Below are 26,892 nucleotides of genomic sequence, written 5' to 3' on the forward strand. Positions count from 1 at the left end.
CTAGAAGTTTAGTATAACGTATCAAATACGACCCTTCGCACGATACAGAGTAGAAATAAGAGGACATTTAACAGGTTTCATAACATGGCTTAAAAACCTCCCTGGCGACGACGCGACGCTGAAGTGATGAGGAATGGATGTTGACTGGTATTTGAATGGGCGCCGGATGGATGAACCTGGACCCCGCGGGCCTGAATATGTTAATCAAAAGGGGTATTTTCTCCTGTACCCCTGTATGTGGATGAAGGTTGAGTTTTTGTGTGTGCATCGCGATCGGCTTCTTGGGAAGAAGTGGGTCAAGTAAGCTTGCCACGTCATCCTTGCCAACATCATCCTCATCATCGGTGGATGCAGTTCTCAATCTTTACGCCCTTATCTCGTTCATTCTTGATGCTGCCGTTATAGGTGACGATGTGAGAGAGATGCTAAATTGCGAAGGTTTCGGTGATGCATTCCTTGCAGTGAAAGATGATGTTGTTGTTGTGATCTGCTGGGAATGATTTTTGGCAACTGGTGTATTGGAGATGAATTATTGGTATCACTTTCAGACGTTGGAATGCGTGAGGATCTCTCTTTGTTTCTGTTTTTGATTACACAACAGGTGCGTCCGCATCTTGAATGTTGCGCGACGATGAATACTTCGTATTGATTCTGAAGAGCGAAACAATTTGATCATAAAACAGTACGAGCTTTGTTGGAAGAGTTATTGTTGAATTATAGTTTCAGTTCAATTTGGTTTTCCCAGATATTTAGCAGAATGGTTTAGATAAAGTGAGCTTCGTGGCCTGTGCGATCATCAAAGATGAGTTTTAAATAAGCCTGATACGTCTCGACAGGAAAAAAATATCATGATTATCGGATATCAAAGCGAAAGCGGAACACATACATTTCAGACTGTAGATGGCCGAATAATTTGGATCATTTCAATTGAATGCTTTGAATGATTATGTATAATGTTTGCTCTCGTGCCGAGGTAATATGGTGAATGACAACTGAAACCACAGATCTGCCATTCGATCCTTCGATCTCAATTGAAAATAAAATTCATTTACTCAACATTATAATCACCAAACCACATGAGGGGAAACCCGTTTGTAGTAACTGGGATATTCCATCCAACCCGCACGAATCAGGAAGAACGAGGAGCGTCAAATAAATTTGAAGTTTACAGTCTTTCTCAATTCAGCCACTGGCTGCGATGAAATGATAATAAAACCTTCAATTCAATTAATTGGTCATGCGTCAATTAGGAGAAACAAATTTGACTTGCTACTGGTAGAAGAGCGTTAATTATCAGACGATAAAGGCCCGCCCATTCGATGCGTTCAGACTTTTCGGTGAATTATAATACGTGATTCATTCTTCGATTGCACGCGCTTTGGAATATTGTGTACTCAGCGATGAAAATCAATCGGCGTTATGAAAGCAAACATGAAACACTAATGGAGCCGAAAGCATACAGACTTTCTTTATGAGACCATGCTCCCAGCAGAGAGATGGGGGAAATATGAGTCAGCCGAGTTCTTCTGTGGCCATTATACAGATTGCCTTGGATCAGAATAATTACCCCATCAGCGTCATGGATATAGATAATTGTCGTCATGATGATCATAACAATACTGGAAACATTTTGTAGAATATGTATGTCTTCTTTTCTTACTGACATGACTGAGAAATCAAGGACGATATTTCAATCTAGGAAGAAATTATCGAAATTGTGCCAAGCTGATGATTAGACGGTGAAAGTGGCATTCTTCTTTGGAATCATTGTTCTTCATCGATGGTGAAATTTCTTTTGTCAACGCGTGGACCTATTGTCAAAACTGTTTCCATGGTATTCAACAGTTATTAGTTCGTAGACGTCAGTGGCGTTTTTACATCTTCCATACGTACCTACCATAACTACATTCTTATGCCACGCCGGTCAACATTAACATCGTCGGCTCCAGATGAACTCATCTACTATTATTACAATTGTGAACTATTGCATATTTTGGGATTAAAGTAATATTAGCATCTCGGTGTGTTTTCACACGAAATGGAACCACTGCTTATATAGATGTTACACTGGGTTTAATTACCTGCAACGATTTTGGACAAGACTGATACTATGGAAAATTACCAAACGTGGTAATGAATAGATGATTATTTTTTTAATAAAAAGTGGCCAAGACTCTGCATGATATTAAGATGATTGGTGAAAATATGCATACTTAGCTTTGCTAAGAGTACGATGGTGTCTTATAGCTTTGCTACGAGTACGATGGTGTCTTATTACTGCAGAATTTATTTCTTTTGCCCAAGAGTGGTCGAATTAGTTTCGGATTAATGATACTTTGTTTGGGCTGAGGTGATCGCATGAACGAAAAGCAACACCGATTATGGTTACAACCGTGAAATAGAAATCTGGATGTACGAGATTCAGTTTCAACTTTGAACACCTCGACCACCTTGTTTGTGAAAACAAAGTGGAAAGACACATCGGAAACTAGTTTCCAAAAGACACTAGTGAAACGATCAGGCTGCGAGGAGATGTGGAAATACTGTATAGTTTTTTAGTTACGAATCGAACGATCTTGATCACTGTTGACGAAAGGAGGGTTAGTTTCTATCGTCTCAGCTCTGGAAGATCAAACGAATGCACATTTGGACAATGCAGCAGAACTGTGACTGTGCTTCTTTTTATGTTAGTAAAATGCAGATGAAACACAATATCTTTAGGTCATAATCTTGGATATCTCGAGATAAAACTATTTTGGAATATAGCTCTTGGAGAATCAAGCTGTACTTTTCTTACCATAGAGATCAAGCCTTCGTGTGAGATAAACATCGACCCGATGTAAAACTATCCCCTTTGTAACATTACAATAAAATCATTGTTTTTGTGCAATGTTTAGCATTTACGACTAATATTGATCTTCGAGTGCTCTGACCTGCATGAGGTTAACATAATCGTCAGGATGGTGCAGACTTCCTGTTCATGCTGGATGACCATTGATAGCCATACGTCATCTTGAATCAATGGGCGCCTGAAGTGTACCCTATTGTGAATCCACACCCCACGGATCGATTGATGAGTAGTCCATCTATCTAGCCGCGGGCTATTATTACCATCACCATCAGCGAGTGAAGTAAGAACTCAATAATAACCAATGACTCAACGGTCGTTGTCTCAAACGCAAACCAAAACAAGCATTCCACTTAAACTTGAGGAGGGAGGGAAGCGCTTTAGCGAGAATCTTTTTGTATTCGCAGAGGGTAACCTTAGCTGATGAGATGCGAGAAAGGCCATTCAGGACGTGTCGCCGTCTTGCAAGGCGTTGTTCTCTATTATAGTTTGTAGAACTGTTGGGTGAAAGAGTACTTTCAAATCGGTCAACCATCTAATAGGATAACGTCTTTGAGTATTGATTAAGAAGCCGCCGCATAACATTCACTTGTTTTCTCTACATAGTTTTGAATAAAGCAATTGAAGCGTTGCAAGAACAGTGCCGGCTACATGTGCTTTCGCCTGACGTTATGTTTCTCCTGGGAGCAATCTAGACATGAACTCTTTGGACATACTAGGATACCAATATTTTGCGCACCTGTGTCAGGAGTATCAGCAGACATTCATCAGGATATATACTTGGAGATTCATTATAGGACCTTCAATACCAAAAAACCCAATAGTTTGCACGGCATCTAGACTAATATAATTCGTTTCGGATCAATGTCTGTGGTGCATATGGCTTCTACATGAGTAACATGAACATTGTGAAGGAGTAACACATTCTTTAAACAAAAGGTTCAAGAATCATGAAGGAATTGCCAAAGATTGCAAAGTGCACTCAAGACTACATACCCACATGGTGTGGAGTTTGACATTTTAGAGTAAAGATCACAGGACAGCAGTAACTTACTAAGTGCATTGATTCTTTTCCATTTGGATCTGAGGACATATTTAATCAGCACCAGGACTTCGGAATATTCCACCAAAGACCAAGACTATCTTGGTTCCTTTGAACATTCGTTTTCCAAGATGCCATCGAGGTCAAGACGACTCGAAGAGGAAAAGAGAAGACAGCTTCTCTATGATTACCTTTCATGCTGTAGGAGTGGTTTCTACTCCGTACAACATGCTCAAGATCATCAGTACGTATTAAATTGTATTCATCATTTAAATATTGGAGTTACTATTTAACAACATAGTTTCATCATTATATATTACACGAGCTTTTAACGCACAGGGATAAAACAATTACACTCTCTGAGATAAAGTGCGGAGTTCTCTTGAACATGTGGGTGGTAGGTTACTAATGGGTTGTGCCTGAAATATGAGAATGTATATAAAATATGTCTACATCTTCAAAAGATAATCGCGCAACTATTACTTTTGGCAGTGAACAAACAAAAGTTACCAATCTGCTATTTCATCAGATTCAATATTCACAAAATTTATTTCTTTCCATCACAAATACACATTAAATACAAATACGAATCACATATAATTACAGATCAAGTACCTGTACAATATCATAATTATGAATTAACAAAAGCTTGGGTATAGGACTCTTTGGGAAAAAAATCCTACCTCAAACTTAGATAACAATAACAAAACTCTATTAGTTTGCTATAAGCATTAAGGGGACGAGGTGTTATTTTTCAATCAATTAATACGTATACGACCTCTTTGCGTTGGCCACCATGGCTTTGTTGAAATAATAGATATTGCTTTTCAATAGAAATTTGATTTTTTATATCATTCATTGTCTAGTACACAGATGTCGATGGATTATCCCACACTATGGCCATAAAATATGCAATATGTATTCTGAATTCATATACATGTCCGTGCTTAATTGTGGTTTACAGATGAGGGGCCCGTTTCATAAAGGACTTGGTACTGTTGTAACTTTGCCATTATGGCAACTACCATGGAAACCTTGATTAAGATTGGCTGCTGAGCCCTGTTATCATGGCAGTTGCCATAATGGCAAAGTTACAACAGTTGCAGGTCCTTGATGAAACGGGCCCCAGACTTGGTATAAAGCAGCACTTAGAGAATAAGTTTAATTTGTAACAAATTTATCTTATTTTTAATTTATTAATGAAAAGCAGATGATTACATACAATACAAGAATAAATAATGGGAAATCCCTTCTCAAGCATGGAATAGACATAAAAATTACAGGATATAATCTTGGCCTGTAGCTTCTCTGATATCACATTACTGACTTTGTAAAGTAAGTACTCAAAGAGCTACTAGTATTGGGCATAACAATAATTACATAAGCGAGAAAGGTCGCTAGATGCCAAATTTGAATTTTAATGGCTGAAAGAATTCCAAATTTAAATTCTTACGGCCCGAATGAATAATGAAAACTGAAATGACCATTACATATTTTTAATATTATGATACTCGAGTATAATAAGCTTTATATGGCTTTAAATTTTTATAATTCAGTGTATAGCATAGGGATGATAGCCTATACTAGATGCTGTATTAGACTTGAGGTAAATTGTTTTGCCCAACAAAACATTTCCATGTAATGTGATGTTTATTCGAGTGAAAATATGTATTAAAAAAATTACAGCTCTAAAGCGATTACCACCCAAGACTTGAACATATTTTCTACGTTATCATAATTATATAGTCGGATCGATCCTTCCTCAGAATATTATTGCATTTTTTACAATCATAATTGCAACGCCACGCCGCCTGTTTATGAGAAAGATGCAAGTTTGTGCGACAATCAACAATGCTCATTTTCAGATTTGTCTCCGGCTATTGAAACTAAACTTTTTTGTAAGATAATAGCGAAAAGTAACTTTCCAATAAAGAAATGCATGTTGCACCGTGAAGTGTCTTGCATGTGCATGGTCCCTACTTGGCCAACCCTGAGCAACAAATTCACCGATTCTGTAGGGTTGTCTGGGCCCCGTTGCATAAAATATCGTAACTTTGCCATCCAATGGTAATTACTTTGGTAACCCTGATCAACAGCCAATCAGAATCAAGGATTCCATGCAAGTTACCATTGGATGGCAAAGTTACCATAGTGGTAACTTTTATGCAACAGGGAGCTGCTGAACTGGTTGCAGAGTGCTCAGGCAAGGGATGGAAGATATGTTGCTTGACTTGCTTCCCCTTTGAGGTTGGCTGTCGTTGGTTTGTAGCACAGTCATTGCCAAGGTGGTTCCAGGAGTTAGTAGGGTTTCTCAAATAGAGAGAAGAAGCATGCTTGTATAGGACTGCTTCTTAGGCAGCAGAGAAGAGTTCTACTTGGATTTGGACCAAGTTTGTCCAAAGGAAGAGGGTAACCATAGCAGTTAAGCATTTCCCCTGTTAACAGAGGAGGTGGTGCTTTGCACTGCTGGCCCACCACCAAGAGGAAGTATTGTTCTTATCGGGCTGAAACTCCAAGTGACCGCGGTGAAAGAACAACAGTACTGTTGATTCCTCTGGTAGTGCACGAGGCTATACCTTCTCATGTCTGTTTCACCTAAGGTCGAAGACCCTACAACTGTCATTAGAATCTCCTTAGATTCTATTGATCTGAATTCATCAAGCCGTTAGAGGATTAACAAGTACAATGGAAAGGGGCGTCTTTAATTCTAAGTTTGCAAAGCTCTTGTATTAGAATTATCGACTAAATCTTTATCCTCATTTCATTCGGTCGAACTTGGTTGGCAAACTGCATGGCGTGGAAATAAAGGTAGAAAAGAAGATTAAAGAGACGGTTGATCTAACTCGTCTCTCCCGGGATGGTCCTTATATAACAGCCTTTTAGAGAGTGTAGGCCTTCATGGTCACGGACCTGTGGTTTTTAAGAATTCCCACTGATACAGTTGAAGTGCTTTTGAAGTATAAACGGTCAAAGTCAAGCTCCTTGAAAGTGTGAAGTCAGATTTTACAGATGAGAAGGTTTCAGAACATAATGGTGTTGGTGTTGACAAAACATGAGACCTAAAGACGGTAAGGTTTCTAACTTAAATCCGATTTGAGATCTGTAGGAGATTTGACGCTCCGAGTTCGGGGGGAAGCAGATCCCTAACACGATTCTTTAGGATTAACATTTGGAGTTCCACCATTGCAATTGGACATGTCGGTGATTTGAGAGTTCTTGATTCTTGAAGAATAAGAGAGTATCATCATGGATTTATTTTGCTGCATTAGCTGGTATCTGAACATCTCGGAATTAATATGGGATCTTTGGCACAAACATGGGCGCAGACGATGATGCAGAGTTAAGGATTTCAACTGGAAGTGAGTCCACGGTCTCTCCAAATATTTTAGACGGATTTTCGTATCGATGCTTAGAATTTACAGTTGCGTGTATTTGGACTGTTTTATATAAAGCACCGTATTTAACCCTAAAAGGACTGGGAGTATGATGCCCCCCCCTCAACGCTTCGCGCGATATTTCCGAAAGGCAATGAAATAACTTTTAATAATTTTTACGATTTTTTAAAAAGAAAATTTGAAGTGAAATTTTGTGTTTTATATGCAAATAATGTTTTTCACGAATAAATTTGCATATTTTATTCATAATAAATAAAAATAATAATTTTCAGATTTGTTGATACTGGCTAGTAGTTTATGTGGTAAAGAATGTGCGTGCCAAATGTCGGCGCGATCGCGCGAACGACGGCCGAGATCAGAAGGGGGGGGGGGGAGGCATCATGCCCCCCAGTCCTCAATACATCTCAAATAGGGTTAAACGGAATTATGTTTCCCTGTTTCATATTCAAGATGCTATTAATATTGTTTATGAGGTTACTCCCTAAGTTTTTCCTTGTAAAAAATTGTTTTTCAAACCAGCGCCCTCTCTTTAAAAATTGTTCCCAGGCTCCTGACTGCAAGGTTGTAAATACAGATTAATTTCGTGCAAAAGGATGTTTTATTCTATTTGTAGAGATTCGAAATCGAAATCGCAATCGTTTGTAACTCTTAGGTACCCTTTTTTGTAAAAAGACAGCGTCTAGGTGTCCTTTAAATCAATCATATAATTGTGATAAAATGTACAGTAAATGTAAATCTATGGCAAAAAATTAGATGCAATCAATAATTATAAATTTATATCATATCTAATGTGATGATCTTTGGACAATTCGTTGGTTATGATCATCAGAATATTTCATCATTATTTGGTTGCATAAACATGATAAAAGGAATGATTTTATTGGTTACTCCGTGTTGAAATTTAACTCGGTTGAAGAGAGAGGGGGGGGGGGGAAGTACACCCAAAGAGCAGGAATGAGAACAGACGTCGGGACGGCGCATAGGGCCAGAATCGTCTTTGGCCAGAATCTGTCAAAACCTATACGCATAAGATTGCACATTTTCACTAAAATACACCAAATAAAAGGCGTGGGTGAGCACCATTATCATTCTATTTTTGCAAAGTGCATGCAGAAAATGCCCTGTGATCAGCTCGGTCGCCTTGATCGCTCGTTGCATGTCGTGGGCGTGTTATTATTCTCGTTTCCAGTAATGACCCAAATTATTATGTCCACGCCAGGTTCGGGATTCGAAACAAAAATAATTTTCCCGCGCCCTGTCACCTACACTGCCCAACTTTGGCAAAAGGAAGCAAGTGACACATCAGTCAAATTTGAGTTATTGTTGTTTCTGAAACACCCTCTGTATGTTGCACGTTCAAAGCAAAATTTGGGTAAGAAATGATGATCGTTCTTTGGAAAGATCTTGAAGAAAATATGCTGTTAAATTGCATTGACGCCTATGTAAATGACGAACACACATTGCTCATTTACAACAAATGATACTTTTGTAGCTTCCTTTTGCCAAAGTACGGCAATACTAGTCCTTCAGTCTTGCTTGAGAAGGTGTAAACCTGCGTCATTCATTTTCTACCTTTTTTACAATCAGATTTTCAAAACAATTATTATGTAAGTCAAACATTTTTCGTTCAATGTTTTACTATCATGAATATCCTACACGCTATTGCATACGTCTGTTCTATTATACAATAATGTAATATCCGTGTTTGTAGATACGTCTGCATGACCAGATGACGTTAGTATATTGATCAATTTACATTTACACTGCACCATCTGTCAAGAAATTGACGAGAGAAATTAGTCTAGTTCCCTCTACGGCAGAAAATTAGTATTTTCTTGAATTGTCACGTTGACGATGTCAGAAATGACCGTTAATTCGGAACAAAAGAAAAGGGATAAACATGATATTCATTGCATGTAGGAGAGGAAAAAAGAGCGTAATGTAGAAATTAATGAATGGAGGCAGTGGCGTAATGAGCCAAAAATTTTGAAGGGGCTAGATGTATGGCTTATCGCGTTAAATCTATAAAAAGTTGCAAGCGAGCAAAAATTTCGAAACTTTTACTACAAAATTCAATTTTTTGTGATAGATTTTGACATAATATTCAGAAAATGGTATCATACTTCAGCCTTCTCTCTTTCTTTTATTTCCATCCCTCTTTATTTTTTCTTGGTCCTGATGTTTTTTGTTTGTTTTTTTTTTTGGGAGGGGGGGGGGGAGGGGGCAATTGCCCCCCCGCCCTTATCTGTACGCCACTGAACGAAGGAATTTATTGTCGATGGGGAGAAGGGAATTTTGAACGTGTGTAATTATGAACTTTGGGGACAACTTATTTTTTTAACTTGTGCGCGTTATGTAGGGGATTTCTCTCTCGCCCTCTCTTTTAATTTTTTTTTAGCAATGTTTAGGTAGGACTATAGTCTTCCCCTCTTGGTTTTTATTCTTCATTTTTTTACGATTAACACGACTGTCTCCCAGTTTCCATTATTCTGAATTCGGAAGAATCCACCGATCAGCCTCTTTGCTTTGACCAATCAGATACTCTTCTACCTTACTTATTTGACCAATCAAATCGTGCTTAATTACCATTTCTTTGAAACAAATGTCGAGAACCACGAACATGTTTAATGGCAACATCAACCGAAGGAAATGTCATCGATTTTGTATTGTGCTGCAATAAGAACCGAAGGGTATAATGTCAAGATTCTCTGAAACTTACGTAGCGTCTCTAATGTGTGGTGAAACCTGACCAAAATCAATAAAATCTGTGTGAGGTAGATGGATACAAATATAATATATTGTCTGATGTTTACTTAGTTTTGTCTCGGATTTGGATTAGACGGTTTCAAAGAGTGCTCTTATCAACTTACGAACTTCAAGCAGTTTTTATTTCCTTTTCAAGTACTCGAGTTTGCTGGAAATTTGTGGCATTTATAGTGTGCATCCATGGCCCAAAATCATTACGATTATTGAGCATTAAAAGCTCTGGACGGCATCTATCCATCCAATTGTGTCATCCATGTTTATTTTTCGTATGATAAACTAGTTGCGAAAATTATTTCAAAATAAAAATACCGTGAAGCAACACTGTCGTATTCTTTTCGGAAATGCCACCACAATCCTCTCCAAAAACTTCAAGGTATGGCGGTATTTGTGATTATTCGTTTGTTGTTTTGTTTTCCATTTTTTTCTTTCTTTATGATAACATAAGTACTTTGTTCAAGCCCGTCACTCTATCTACAAGTTGTTTAACCTTTACACAGCAATGCTTAGATTGTTTAAACTGTTTTAAACAACGTGTTTAAAACTGTAAAGAACTTGTTTTACACTTATACACAATATTCTTTACAGTGTCAGGCTTAAAAACAAATTATGCTAAAAGTTTAAACAGCGTTCTTACAGTGTATGTAACGTTGTATGTTGTTAAAATTAAGCAGTGTTGTCTTTGAGGACTGTCACGAATGGACATTTTTTTTATTGAAATTTTATTTATTGATTGAATAGTAGATGGTTTTTATTTTTTATAAATTGACTGTAACTATTATAGATTAGGGTAGTTCCTTAATAAGATTCAGGTGATGGTTGATTTCATTATTTCATAATAATTGTGTTTGTTACATTTGTTTGCTACTTACATGTAGTTTAGGCGAAAGTATAATTAACGAATAATTTTAATGATTGTGTAAAATTAGACAAATATGCATATTTTGTCACTTTCATCATTGACCTAGCTAAGTATACAGGTACGTGTTTTCGTCGTTAATTTCAAGGTACTATCAAGAACATTTTACTAGGCTAGATTAAATCAGTCGGTAAAAATCAAAAGTTGAACTTGTACCGTACACTGTAAAAAAGCCCTGATTTTACAGAAAAAAAAAAAATTGCAGAAAGCAATAACAGAATCATTCTGTGAATTCATAGAACATGAATTTTTCTGCAATTTAACAGAACAGGTCTGTTTAAAAAGGGGAAAAGGGTGTTTTATTAAAGGAAATTTGTAAGGTTCCATACACCAAATACCAATTTCCTGTAAGATTACGCAATCTGGTAAGATTACAGGTGTTCTCGAGACTCTGCTGCAGGAACTTCTTTTATTTTAAGGATAGATTTTCTAACAGTGTACGGTAAACAAACATAAAAAACAAACAAACAAACAAAAACACAATTTTAAAGAGGATTATTAATCAGCTTTAAGACCACAGTCCTGCCATTTTCCAATGTTTGCTTAGTACTTAGGGATCATCAATCTCCCGTCTCCAACTTAAAATCTATTATTCATTTACACCTCAGTTGTTTCGACCAACTTAAAATGCAAAAAGATCGATTTTCTTGAGTATCATTGGTCCTCATATTATGCTCATTAGAGTTAATTCCTTTGTCATACCATGTATGACTTCAGAGTATTAAAGCATGGATGTTGAAAAGAAGGGAGAACGAGAGGGGCGATGGTTGGTCGACCGGAACACGCGAGATGGGGGATGGGTATGGTTTTAATAGGATTAACAAGAAGTATGGATCGAACCTATAGCAGTGGAGGAGGTTTAACAGTCAAGAATCAATAAGATGTGGATCTCCGCTCGGGGTTAGATTTCCAAGGTTATTTCAGCACCTTACACATGCACAGTGTGAAACATAAGATCGTGCAAGGCCGGGCAAGCCATGCATACTTATCGTCATATCGAACAACACGTGTACGAAATTCTAACTGGCAGGGGTTGTCATGGGAGTTACTGAAGCCCGGGAAACTCTTATAGAGATTCGTTACCCCTGGGACCGAGCTTTTCCACTTTTCCTGCCGAGTGAAACAGACATCGTCACGCTCCAATTCCGGCCATTGATCTCAGTTTCAATAAAAACGATTTTTACCCCAAATCCTACAAACCCAAATCCTCATCCCTTAATTCCCCTGTTTCGATACAAGAATACTGAGAAGTTATCGGTGAAAGCTGGCAACAATAGTCCGACCTTATTATTTTTATTGGGTTGTACCAACCGCCATTGTTATGGTTCTGCACAACCCCCATGCCAAGCAGAAGGTACTTCAAGATTTTATCGATGGACAACTCATTGAGCCACCGTGTTAAAGATCCAGCGATTCTGAACTTCGAAGGGGATAATGAAGGAAACTTCCCAAGGGAAATTAATAAAAGAGGAAGGAATAACAATACAAAGAGGAGAAAGGAGATAACTGCATCCTTTTTGTCGATATTTATATTAACTTTTTCTCGGAGGATGCAGGTGCCGCAGTTGCAAAGTTACTGTTTCGAAGATTATGCAGTTATTATTCCTCGACCACTGCACATCATAAGATTGGTCTAAAATCGGTTTCTCTCTTGGAATTTGTCTTGTTGACTCTTTCAACAAATTCCAAGTGATTTTTCAGGTGTATTCGACAGGCTTTGTGTTTGATCGTTTATCTTCAGAGACGTGTTCGTAGTAGTAGTTCCGTGAACCTTGATAATAATTATCTTAAAATGTTAGATGCAAAAGCCACGATGATGGATACGCGATTCTACAACGGCTGCCTCTGGTTTTTTTCTCTCTCAAAGATGTTTGGTTATTGGAATGACGAATTATATCGACAATGAAGTTTTTGGGTGTACCAGATATATCTTCCACCGAAAGCAAAGGCAGCATGTTTTGCCGAGCGCCGCCGAAAAGTGAATTGATTCAGTAAGCGTTTACAATCGAAGACTATTTTTTGTTTACCCATTAACGTCAACATAATTAAGCTCTCATAACCATTAATAATATTACCGATAAACCTATCCCAATTAAGAGAAGATAACGGTTTCCAGTTTACGAATGACTGACGATTGTGACGAACGATTGGAAAATACAACGAAAGTGGCAAAATAACTGACTGAAAAATATAGCAGAAACAATCGCAAGGTTGAAAAAAAGCAAACATTTTGACTGAAAATGTATTGGGTGAGGTTTAAGCTTTCTTATGAACGACTACATTTAATTTTACACGACTTTTCACAAGGAATTTGCATTGCACCTGCTCTGACTTTCACTTTATGGCCTTGTCTGACTTTTTCTTGGCCGTCTCCACTTTTTTTTCTTCTCGACATTCCCTGTGAAAAAGGTGTTCTTAAAAAGGCGATGATATTACAAAATGAATTGATGTGAGACAACAGCGTTTCCTCATGATAAAAAAACCCCACAAACAAACGCCTTTACAACAAACTGCTGATGATTAAACTATATTTCATTTTTTTTAATGTTTCCCGCTTTTTCTGCAGGATGCCGATAATTCATGAAATAAATTGATGTGACACAATGATTTTCCTCCTCATCGAAATACTAATTTTACATCAAAATGATGATAATCATATTTTTAAAAGTTTTATTGTTTTCCCCGTTGTCTTGCAGCTTATATATTGAGGCAACAGTGGATGAAAAATGAGACCGTGATTTTCCATAATTATAAAACTACAAATTTTATACCAAAATGCTGATAATCATGCTAAATTGTTTTATGTTTCTTCTTTTTCTTTCAGGATGCCGATAGATCCGGCTTCACCCCAGTTCGGCATGTCATCCCCATCGGGGTCCAGTGTATCTAGTAAGTAGTGTTATATTTATTTGAACTTGGTTCACTTCTATTCACTTCAGTCCAATTTGGTTAAGTTCGTTTTAATTCTATTCATTTCACTTTAATTAGATTCAGTTCAGTGCAGTTGTATAAAATGAAATAAAATCATAAGATAAAATAAAATTATATAAAAAGAATAAAATTGAATAGAATAAAACAAAATTAGATTAAATGAGATGAAATTTCATTACATAAATTAAATAAAATTCAATTATATTGAATTGAATTGAATTCAATCAAATTAAATTAAATTAAATCATATTGAACTGGAATTTAATGGAATGAATGAAATTTAATAGAATTAAAATAAATCAAAATAAATTACATTAAAATAAATCGATTGAATTGAATTAAATTACATTAAATTAAATCAATGGAATTGAATTAAGCTTAGTTAAATTCACTTCCATAAATTTTAATTCAGATCAATTGAATTGAATTCAGTTTTATTCAGTTTTGTTCTATTCAATTAAATTGAATTCACTTCATCTTTAGTGAATTCATTGTAATTAGATTCGATTTAGTTTATTTATATAGACTCGTTAATGCACTTCAGTTCGATTTAGTGTAATACAAAATAATTTAGTTCAAATTTGAATCGGGTCTCTTTCAGTTCAATTATTTTTTTCTGCAGTAAAGTTTTCTTATACTAGAATCAAAGAAAGCTGATGCTGGTCTAGTGTTCAAATTGTCTCTGTGCAAATATGCGCTTTTTAAGTGTTTGATTCTATCATGATTATCTGTTTACTTTGGTCATTGTTATTAATCCGTAGAGCAGTGGCGTAATGAGCCAACATTTTGAGGGGGCCACCTAAGTATTTGGGGCAATAAAAAGAAACTGCGAGCGAGCGAAGTGACCGAGGAAAAGTTTGACCTTTAGATTAAAAAAAATATAATTTTGTTATAGATTTTTACAATCACCCTTTTTCGTCTCCTTTTCTTTATCTTTCTCCGATTTTTTTTGGTCGTGAATGTTTTTTTTTTGGTCCATGGCCCTCAAGCCCTCCCCAATCTGTACGTCAGTGCCGTAGAGCAATAATTAAGCCGATTTTAGCTTGTTCACTTCGATTCAAATTAATTAGTTATATTTACTATTTACTGTGTTACAATATTTAGTCATCAAAAATTAAACGAAATTAGACAACCTTCATTTCCTTTATATATCTTTCAGGTGATGAATCCAATGATGGAGACTTGACGAAGGATCCTTACGGAATCACACTCCACTTCGTCACCGATCCGGGAGAGAGCATCAAGTTACGGAAACTCATCCACCCTCTCGTGAAACACTTCGACCATTCCTTCAAGATGTTCAACATCGCGGAACGCAGCAGACCCAACGGGCAGTTCAACAAGGCCAATGGCGGCGCCAGAGACATTTTCCCGGCACTGTCCGTCATGTTGTTCCTGCACATCGACGAGGACGTTGACGATAGGAGGATATCCTCAGCGCAGGAATACCTTGCAAGGAAACCTTGGAAGTACCATCACAACTCACGGGTTCCGGGGAAGTTGTACCTCTGTGAACCCAACTTTCAGAACTTCTACACCACCGAACAGGACATGCCACTGTGGGCGGTGCGGCAAGTCCACTACGGCAAAGAACATCTCAGGTTTATGCTCTACGCGAGTCGGGAGAACTGGGAGGACATGATCCGGTTCTACACCTTAGTGCTAAATCGAAAAGTAGAATACCAAAAAGAGGACTTCTGTTACTTTGTAACGCACACAAGAGATTCTTCGGACATCCAGTTCGCGCTCAAGCGGATCCCTGAGGACTATTCGGTCAGACCGCTTTATACGTCGTTCCTGCAGTTCAAAGTGCGCGAGATTGGTGAGCTGGTGCCATTGCTTCCGAACTCGTGCTCGCCGATCAGTCCCCAGAGGTGGCAGACCACAGACCCCGACGGCAATGTGACCTTGATCCTGGTGACCAAGAAGGTTGGGACAAATAACAATAGCGCCCTCACCCCCAGAAGACAGTCTGTGGACGTCCTGCAGCAATTGATTGCCCCAAAGCCATTGAAACCTAAGGCCAAACAAGCCTTGCAGACTGTCCTAGACGAAGAAGAGGAAGACTCACAGTAGCCTAAAACATCCGCCAAACATCAAAGCCTATATAATAAAGTATGAATGGAATGTTATATGATTCAATAAAATGGAAATGTTTAAGTGCTAAAGACATCCTCTCATAGAGTTTGGTGCTTACTTGATGAAACGCTGATTTGCAAATAGGACTGTCATAAAATCTTCAGGAACATTACTTGGGTCCGATAAGTGCATGTGGCATGGAAATTATCCAAGCAAATGTCTTGATATAAGTAATCTTTTTTTTCTTATCCAAATTAAATATCCACTTGAATGTACTCACAAAACGTGGTTCATTGTATAATTTACGAGCAATAATGACTTTAAAAAACCATTTCCAGTAACATTTTAATTATGTATTTAAAGTAACATGATTTATTTTCATGTGAAATATACATGTAATCTGCATGCATGGGTGTCTATACTGCATGATAACTTACACTTTCTTTTATCTCGTGTTTGTCTAATGGGGGCATTTGATGTTTTGTGAATAATTTCGCATGCTTGTATTGATTCTGGTTGAATAGTATACATGTCGTTTCTGCTCTAATGCATGCCACTTGCCACTTTCTTGTTGTAAATCATCGATCCGGTTTGAACAAAGGGGAGAGCAGAAAAGTGCAGTACACCCTTAATGGATTATTCAAATTGGATTATGTCCGACCCAAAAATATGGGGGGGGGGAAACAAGATTGACAATTTGTTGTTTTAAAAGTACCAGCATTTAGATGAATGTCCTACTTGCTTTATACATCATCATTTCGTCACAAAACCAAATCATTAAAGAAATTTGGAGTCAAGCAAAAGGATATTTGACGAAACATAACTGGAGATACCAAATGAAGGCATATACATGAACAGCAACAACAATAGGCCTGTTCACCATACAATGGGAAATGATCGGGGAATGACAAATTGAAAGTTGTATTTTCCAGTTTTTTAAATGTTATTTTCGAGTAGTAAATCGATCGATGATGCCCGATAAGTTTAGTTTACTTCAAAATGGTTCGCATATAAAATAAGAAAATGACGAAATCAGGAAAACTGATGAAGTGAAAACCTTTGAATGATCAAGAACCTCACAATATTTCAAGTCACCATTTGCCTTGTAGAGTATTGCAAATGTTGCAAGAGTGATAGTTGTAAAACCAAGGTAGACCGAAAACATGGTTAAGAAGAACAAAATGAGCATGTCCTGTTTATTATATCTTTACAATGCTGGTCAGTTTATGTTGTGTGTGAAAACAATCTTACATTTTCCTGAGTTAGTCATGCATGTTTTCATATTCATAGAGGTATGTTTTAATATCTGATTAACGTGATGATGAACCAGGGGAGCATTTCAAGTCCCATTTTATCCGACAGTTACCATAGTAACAGTGGCTCTCAGCCAATCAGAATCAAGGAAAGATGTCAGATCTGACAACTTGTGGAACAAAATTGTTGATGAAACGCTCCCCAGGGCTCTGTTACACACAACTGCAAATTTTCAAACAACGATTATGATTGGTCGATAGTGGATGGTATGAACAGCATGCTAATGCAACAATGATCTTGATTGGCCAATGTCATTTTAGGATTGATCACAGACATTGGTGTAACATGGCCCAGATCTCGTTCAGAGAAGCCAAAAAGTAAAGTCATATGCTTTGAATTTACAAACGGAGATGTTTTTGTACGTATTTGATAATAAACGTATTATAACGAATATACTTGCAAATTGTTCCTATCTATTCTGCAGTGGTTTTATTTGTAGTTTGATATCATTTACCAAGCTCTAGTTTCGGTATAAGCAGGTCCTTATGATTATGCAATGAGTAAGCTGATGACGATCCCCACTTATTTTGTTTTGTTTTATAATATGGAATTATACATATTCAAATTTCGTCCTCCAAGAATGAAAATACTTGGATTGACAACTGATTTAATGCATTAGATATTCATTACTGCACCTTGTTCCACTACAAGGGAGACATAATTTATAACATATAAAACAATATTATTTCATGTAATAGCATGATAAAAAAGAAAGTAAAGATATGACATCATCAGCCCATTTCATGAATATTCGTGAGGACGTGTATATAGCTATATTTTCACAAAATATCGCCACACTTTAAGATTCAATTATCATTTTGATTAAATTCTGCTAGGTGATTTTTTAAATGTATTTTCAGTCCGGAGGACCATCTTGCCATCGATTATAGACGATTGTGTTTTTTTTTATTGGTTTCAAACCTTAGGCCTATCATGCATGGATCACAAACGACATGAACGATTCACTGGTTTGGATTATTATTACGATTGTTTTTGATTAATTTCACTTCAGTAACATAGGCAGATAGGTCTGTTCCTGAAGTTAAAAGAAAAGCCGAGGAAAAATTAAGAAAAAGAAAGATTAAGACAGAGACACGAAAATGATAAGAGAGATAATAAGAGAGCGAAATATTTTTTTGTGTATTTTGATAACGAATGTATACAAGTCTAAATATTATTCAACATAATCTGCAAACAATTTTGGTTGTTGTTGCTGAATTACGTAGCTAGGAGCTTGACTCTAATAGAGGTCTAGAAAGGAAAGGGGAGAGAAAACCAGACTGCAGTGCAATGAAAGAGAGGGAGAGAGAGAAGAACAGAAAGAGTGGAGAGACAGAGAGAGGGAGGGAGAGTGGGAGTGATATAGGGGGGGGGGGGGGGGGCAAGGGAGGAAATCTCTCCCCAAAGGTAGGGGGACCAGGGGCAGGAAAATTTGACAAGCAAAAAAAAAAGGTTATCAGGGGAGGCTGAAGGCAGGGAGGGAGGGGTACCCAACATGATCTAGATCCCTGAATGCCATGCCTACCAGAAATGAATTTCATGAACATAATATATTAGGGGAGGGGGCCTCGAATAAGAAAACCTAATAAGCTTTAATACAAGAAGTGTGATCCCCTCCACTGATCTGAGTGCAGTCTTTCAATGTTACAGCTCGGTATTCCAAAAGGTGGTTAATCCAAAAACGAATTAAAGTCCATTATTAAAAAATGTTGTTCATCCGGCCGAAAACGAGTTCGTTATTCTAAAGGTTTGATAAAAAAGTGCCATCGACTTGGCGAGATCTTGCAATGTCGACAAAATAACCTTATTATGTCGACAAGTCGACTTATAAAAAGTTATACGTCGACATGGCGAGATACGTTATCTCGCCAATTCGCCTTATTATAGAAAGTTATATGTCGACATGGCGAGATACGGTATCTTGCCAAGTTGACATATAAAACGTTATATGTCAACATAGCAAGATATTTTATCTTGCCAAGTCGACTTATAAAACATTATATGTCGACATGGCAAGATATGAAGTGTCCAAGGCCCGGCAAGAGTCCAAATATCTCGCCAAGTTGACATATAACTTTTTATAAGTCAACTTGGCAAGATAACGTATCTCACCATGTCGACATATAACCTTTTATAAGTCGACTTGGCGAGATAACGTATCTCGTCATGTCGACATAATTATAACTTCTTATAAGTCGACTTGGCGAGATAACGTATCTCGCCATGTCGACATAATAAGGTTATTATGTCGACATGACAAGATAAAGTATCTCTCCAAGTCGTCAAGTCGATGGCACTTTAAAGGCTCCGTAAAAAAAGAAGAAAAATCGTGATAGTTATTTTTGCTCACAGTTTTACTGAACCATATTTTATGTTCCGAAGATCGATCTATCGTTTGGAATAACGGAGCTTATGTAATCGTCAGATGAACGAATATTCGATGGATGCCACAGTATTCTGATAAACGAACCCTTTTCATTTTCGGAAAATAAACATCTGATTGACTTATTCAATATGCGTGTTTCGTTCTTTACATTGTTACTGCTCGTACAGGCATATAAATTGGGCGGGGAGCTCGGAGCACTTGCCTCCCAAAATTTCCATGAGAAATAAAAAAAAAAAAAAGGAAAGTGTAAAAAATGGTGGAATATGGTAAAATTAATCACAATTTACTTTGTTGAAAATATTGTTTATTTATTTTTTTTACCACTCGTGGAATGGAACACCCTATCAACAATACTGTTTTTCGTAGGGGTCCATAATATATGCCCGTGTTCGCGACTAAGTTGTAGAAATGTAGCCCATGATACGACCATGTTGCCGTCTCAAATATTTTGATCATTACTTTACACCACTGCGGAATGCCTCCTGCTATGCAAAGTGTGGGGGCGCTGCAACGAACATTACACAGCTTGTTACCCCATTTATTGCAACGCCCATCCACCTCTGTACCACATTCAGTGATTGATTGATCATTGATATCTATTACTCAGGGGCCGCGGAAGCGGGGGGGGGGGTTGCTGGGGGCTTCAGCCCCCCACTTTTTTCAAAAACCTTGTACAAAAACGTAAAAATTATCATATATGATTGTGATTTTTTTGCATGGTCAGTCCCCCACTTTTAGCTCAGCCCCCCCCCCCCCCACTTTGAAAACCCCTGTTATTCTGACTATTACATTTTTCTTAGTTCTCGGCTTCGTTATCAGTGTAAGGAAATATGAACATTCAATACCAATTTCTGCTTATCCAATACCAGGTATGTGTGTGGCTTATCCAGTACTGGGTGCCTCATTTCACTTCAGAGAGACCTACCCCTTTATCTTTCGATCCCAAGCCACCAGCAAGGCCATGAAGGCGGGAAGTAAAATAAGTAACAACAGGCAGAGTTTGACTAATGTTTCAGGAATTGAAAATGAAAGATCGCCATCTACGACAATGTGATGTTTACCTTTTTTTTTTTGCTCCGCTGCGATCGCGAGCTTGACGTCTGGCAGACTGTCAAGTCTATTCATAAATTAATGGGGATGTGTACCGGTACGGTATGGTCCTTGTGTACATAATATACCGAAATAGCTTGCATTCATCAACATCATATCATCACGTCGCATACGGTAGTACCGGCCGTGTAAACACGAGTTATCATCGAGATCGAAAGCAAAACCCGCGGCGCCGCATTACATATACAGCCATCGCCAGGCAAAGCCACCGGCCCAGCAGCCGCAGCCCCACAACACAAGTCACAACTTCACAAGGTCTCGTCTTGTTGTAGCTTGGCATAGTTCCAGACTCACGGTTAAAATTGATATCTCCAAATATTGAAATAAGATGGGTGTCTCTCGCTATGTTATCATCGGTGTCCTTATTTTAGGAGCTCTTTCTGGCTACCTCTTCCACCCTCCTGTTCCGAAGGGCCTCGCAGAACCATGGAAATACCGTCTGGTTCTTGGTGTGGCGAAAATTACACGAGTTTTGGTAAGAAAAAAAAAAACTCGTATTTACTGACACTGTTTATGATGACAAGATCAGAAGATGTTCGTGATGTTTGTAAATATTCAATATTGGTGTCAATGACATTTGATGACACTGTCTTGTGTATGTTGGCTGCTGGGCTAATGTGGTGTGCAGGTATTTATCGTTGCGCAATTAATAATCATGGCTAATCAGCTAATGAAGTATCACTGCCAATTTATGCTACATGTAGGACGCTGATGGTATTTGATACATCATGATCTTGTGATGTAAAGATGGGAGTCTAATCACAATTAACTCCACCATCTCCATTAAACATTAGTAAATGATGGTGGTATTAATTGTGATATTGTAGGAAATGATGATGTTCTTCTTCTGGAAACAGTAGGCCTACAGTCCACCGTCTGGTGTATTGTACTGGTGGTGACAATAATGATGATTGGTGTATTTGCTGATGATTGATGATGGTGATGATGATTGGTGATGACAAATAATGATGATGATGATGATAATTGATGAATATGATAATGATTAATGGTAATAATGATGATGCTGATGATGGTGATGATCGGAATGACGATGAAGATAATTATGATGATGATGTTAACATTGGCATTGGTGATGTATAAAGAAAAGATGACAAAATCGATGGTGTCAAAATTGTGATGATGACATTGTGATCGATATTGATGAAGATGATAGTGATATGTCAATGATGATGTTGATGATAATGATAATGTGATTAGTAGGATGTCTGATCATCATCATCATCACCATCACCATCATCACCATCATCATCATCATTATCATCATTATCATCGTCATCATCACCACCATCATCACCACCATCATCATCATCATCATCGTCATCACCACCATCATCATCATCATCACCACCATCATCATCATCATCACCATCATCACCATCATCACCATCATCATTATCATCACCATCATCATCATCATCACCATCATCACCATCATCATCATCATTATCATCATTATCATCATCATCGTCATCATCACCACCATCATCATCACCACCATCATCATCATCATTATCATCATCACCATCATCATCATCATCATCATCATCATCATCATCACGATCACCATCATCATCATCATCATCATAATCGTCATCATCACCACCATCATCATCACCATCATCATCATTATCATCATCACAATCATCATCACGATCACCATCATCATCATCATTATTATAATTAATAATTTAAGATATTATTGTTACTTTTATTGAGGATGATGTACTGTACATGTAGACTCTTGTTTTCATCATTTATTGTTACAGATGCACATGGTCATTATTTTGGTTTATCAAACTAATGTGCAGTACATGTACTATTATTCCTTGTTGTGTTTCTGATTCTTCTTGTCCTCTTCTTTGGCCTTTTCACCTTCCTATTCCATTACTTTGATTACTATCATCGTCATTAATATCCTTATTCTGTTATCAGTAATACATGTACAATTTTTTTATTTTCCAGGCTTTTGTCAAGTACCGGATTGCGAGCAGAAACCAGACATTTATGGATACATACCGGGGGATGTACAGAAAACACAGACCAAAGGAGCTCATCCCGGGGTCGAACATAGGGTCAAAGGTGATGAACTTTGATGGGGTCAGAGTTCGTGTGTACGAGCCGATTGAGAGAAAGGAGGAGGCTACCCCAGCCATGGTTTTCATGCATGGTGGCGGTTTGGCGTTAGCCAATATTGGTAAGTATTTGAAGTTTCTTATGAAGTGATTGTGACCTACATGTGGACTAAGTCAATAAAATGTAATCTAGGCCTAATATATGGTTATGGTATAAACAACAATGATGAGAATGTATAACAACAATATAATTGCATTTTATTTAAGTATTTGCAAGCCATGTGCATTTAGTAAAATAATAACTTTTTCACAGTTAAATATCAAATTAGAATACGTGTATGATCTATATTTGCCTAGAATCAGAAAAGTAATATCATATTCAATGTTTTCAGTAATAAACCTATTTGTTTTTGTATAGTCAAATTATCATTATTAGAAACTGATTAAAAGTAGCTTATTATTACAATTAATGGTACCGGTACATCATCTCTGTTCTATAGTCTCTAATAGTGCAAAATGTTATTTTTTCAAACAAGTAGAGAGGCTACATTAAAATATAACAAAATATGTTTTGAAATATATGATTGATTGATTAATCTAGAAGTTAAGTAATTTCTTGTTAGATTTTTCATGTTGAATATTTACTGCCATAATTATCATTAAAAAAAATTATTTTCTTTTATTCTCTCACCTCACCAATAGATGTGTATGATCGTCTTACTCGGCAGATGGCGGAGAAGTTAGACATTGTCTTGGTGTCAGTTGAGTAAGTTGAAATAATGAATGATATACTTAATCTGAGATAGTCAAAGGGATTATCATTCGATGTCCCATATTGTACAACGCCTACTTACATGTAGCTTGTTGTACGCGAGCAAATGGGAGACTGAATGTCAAACATTCGTACCGTTGCACACAGGATGTACCATCCAAAATGTACCGTCCAAAATATACTGTCCAAAATGTACCGTTGCACGCCTTTAGGAGGTGACGTCACAATACGATTTAATTCATTGCGCTTTAATACATGTAGTAAAAATGAAGGTGCAATACACTCATACATGTAGCCTGCTGGCTATAAAAATGCGCAATGCTTCCCAAGATCATGTGCGCTTGTGGGATTTTGTTTTTCGCTTTCAATATTTTTCTTTTCTTTTCATAGATTACTGCAGGAAAAACTCTTTAAAAAATATTTTCGCTAGATTCCGAGGCGTTTTACAACACAAATAGCGAATATTCCTATTCGTGCTATGGTGCGGCTACACCTCATTGAATAGAGCATCTTTCTTTCACCTCGTGAAATCTCGCACCATCGCACTCATGCCTATTCGCTATTTGTATATTCTGAAGTTTGGTTAGCCATATGAGTCTACAGTAAACTCTGATAGGAAACTGAAAATATTAGAACTTTGTTAACAATACATTTTATGTGTTTACTATGTCATTTCCTAGTGTTCAATGATTAAAAAGAATTGTTTCAGTTTTCATTCTGAGACATTTACTAACATTCGGTTGGAGTGCCAAATATGCTGATAACCAAGTCTCTACTGTTCGAGATAGAGTGTACATGTATTTGGCTGCCCATATACATGTACAGACTGCGGCTTTAGACCAGAGTTACATGTATATGTAACTTCGAATTAACCAGAGTTCGGAATACAGGCCTGTGAGTCTAAAGCTGTGTTCGAATGATAAAAAAAAAGTAATAAATTCTTGAGAATGATTTGGCCAATGTTCAGTTAAATGTCAAGTCATACAGTAAGTCATAAGATTGGCAGGGAGTAATAAAATGTAATAATTTGTAACATAATTTGCTCTCAGTCAGAGCAGTGTTATATTATATTGGTGTCGTTGTTCTGCATTCTGACATAAAACCTGCTTTATTTTTACTACTTCATACATAGACTGGATGTGATTGACGTTACCTGGTAAGCTTGCCATTGGCTAACCAGGTAGCAGCAAGCATGTATAAATGTAGAGTAATGTTTGTAAACTCAGGGATTTTCCATGTTTACATTGAATAGGTTTATAGCGATACAATGATTGCTAGGTTCCCCCCAAAAAAAGAAACATTCATAAATCTGGATATCTTTTTACACTGTAAAACAGGCCTATTGTATATTGCCTACATGTAGTGATATTTTTTAGGGGCAGTGAACCATCAGTTGACCCCCTTTGAGTATTTGTTTGTGCCATCATTTCACAAAGTATCCCTGTGAGGTCAAAATATATAAAATTAAAACTTCATGTTCAGGAATTAAGAAGTGTTCAGAAGTACATTATATATACAGTGCGTATAAAAAAAAACGGGACAGATTTGAAAAGTCTATAAAATTTTAGTTTCAAATTATTATGTCTATATTTTGGTGTTAATCGGTGCTCTAAGGTCTTGTCTTTCAAATGCTATTAAAAAAATTTAGTTTTGTTCATGCTTGAGCGAACACGGGACGTTTTTGTTGGGGGTTCAAAAAGAGGCTTGCGCCAGAATTGCAGAATATGAGTAATATGATGATCGGACTTCTTGCTAATTAGCAGACTTCCTCTTAACCTTTTCATTATCTTTGCCATAATTTTCAAATCATGCGGTCAAAATTCATTTTCAGATCTATTTATTTGATTGAATTATTCTGTTATTTCTTTTTAATATGCTCTCTGTTAGCTTTGAATATTCCTTCTTCAAGCTTAAATTATTTTTTTCAACCGAATTATGGGAGAGCATGGATTTTTTATTCAAATCCTTTCATTATGTGCTACAAAGGTTATGGTGCCTTTTGAACAAAGCCACACAGATGGGCGGGCGCTCGGGGGTTGCTTCCCCCCTCAATTAAAAAAAATCATGACCAAGAAAAAAAGTGGACAGAAAATAAAAGGAAAGATAGAAAGTAAAATATGATATTATTTGCTGAATATTATGTCAAAATCTATCACAAAATTTGATATTGTAATTAAAAAAAGTGGGAATATTTGCGTGCTCACTTCGCTCGCTCACAACTTTTTAATACATTTTACCCGATCTGCCATATCTAGCTCCTTCAAAATTGACTCAATACACCATTGTCATTGAAAGACATGAATCCCTTCCTGTGTTTCCTGTCAAGCAATTAAACTTGGTCAACGAATTAATGACCCATTGAAAAATAGATTCATGTCTTTTAAAGGTACATAACATAATTTGTTTCACATAATAAAACGATTTGAATAATCACAAGTTTTCCCAATTAATAATTCAAATCTTCTTGCTTGGGTTAACAAAAAAAATCTTCTTTTCTCAGTTACTTATGAAGGAAAATTAAAAGGTAAGAGAAGTTTAAATGAAAAAACAAAATAATTCAATTAAATAAATAACTTTGTAAATGAAATTTGACAACATAATTCAAAAATTGTGGCACAGATAATGAAAATAGGTCAAGAGGAAGTCTCCTGATTAGCAAGAAGTCTGATCATTGTATTACATGCACATATTCTGCAATTCTGGCGCAAGCCTCTTTTTGAACCCCCAACAAAAACGTCCCGTGTTCGGTCAAGCATGAATAAAATTTATTTTTTTAAATTGCATTTCAAAGATAAGACCTTAGAGCATCTATTGACACCAAAATATAGACATCATTATTTGAAACAAAAATTTTATAGACTTTTCAAATCTGTCCCGTTTTTTTTGATACGCACTGTAGTTGCATCCATGGGTTCATTATTGACACTGTTCACAGTTTATACTCACTTTTCCTTACTATTGTGGGTTGTGGTATTGAGACCTTATAAAGTTCAGTCATCGCTGTAAACCCGCCAGCCAAACCGTTTAAAAGCTGAACACATTCATCTCAAATATCTTCTGTATCCTGTTGGGATGGTTCATGAAAACAGTAACACATATTGTGGGTCAGGTTGATACATGTACATGTAGGTGTTGTCTACAACTGCATTGAGTATACAGAAAAAAATGGGGCCGGGGGGAGGGACTTCCTAATAAAGAAACACTCCTTACAGTCCCTCTCATAACCTTCATGAAAGGTAT

General features: G+C 37.0%; 2 protein-coding genes across 8 annotated transcripts; both read left to right on the plus strand.

Moving 5' to 3' along the window:
* Positions 1–382: 382 nt before the first annotated feature.
* LOC129278472 (protein FAM124A-like) lies at positions 383–17,694 on the plus strand. Of its 7 annotated transcripts, none has more exons than XR_010296169.1 (4): positions 1,457–4,134; positions 13,792–13,856; positions 15,058–17,251; positions 17,308–17,694. XR_010296169.1 is itself a non-coding variant. In XM_064111734.1 (3 exons), exons 1-3 carry the CDS (start codon positions 4,022–4,024, stop codon positions 15,972–15,974), a joined length of 1,095 nt encoding a protein of 364 aa, XP_063967804.1. In that variant the 5' UTR covers positions 383–4,021; the 3' UTR covers positions 15,975–17,694. The 7 variants fall into 7 exon arrangements, 4 of the variants coding, with proteins under 4 accessions (XP_063967804.1, XP_054770596.2, XP_054770595.2 ...); XR_010296171.1 differs by lacking the exon at positions 1,457–4,134 and adding an exon at positions 10,063–10,424; XR_010296170.1 differs by lacking the exon at positions 1,457–4,134 and adding an exon at positions 11,797–12,958.
* A 3,187-nt stretch (positions 17,695–20,881) lies between these two features.
* Positions 20,882–25,740, plus strand: LOC129279156 (arylacetamide deacetylase-like). The gene is made up of 3 exons (XM_064111735.1): positions 20,882–21,262; positions 22,771–23,002; positions 23,583–25,740. The coding sequence occupies exons 1-3, from the start codon at positions 21,116–21,118 to the stop codon at positions 23,648–23,650; spliced, it is 447 nt and encodes a 148-aa protein (XP_063967805.1). The 5' UTR covers positions 20,882–21,115; the 3' UTR covers positions 23,651–25,740.
* The last annotated feature ends 1,152 nt before the right edge of the window (positions 25,741–26,892 follow it).

This window comes from Lytechinus pictus, chromosome 16, assembly GCF_037042905.1.
Source record: "Lytechinus pictus isolate F3 Inbred chromosome 16, Lp3.0, whole genome shotgun sequence".
Lineage (NCBI taxonomy): Eukaryota > Metazoa > Echinodermata > Echinoidea > Temnopleuroida > Toxopneustidae > Lytechinus > Lytechinus pictus.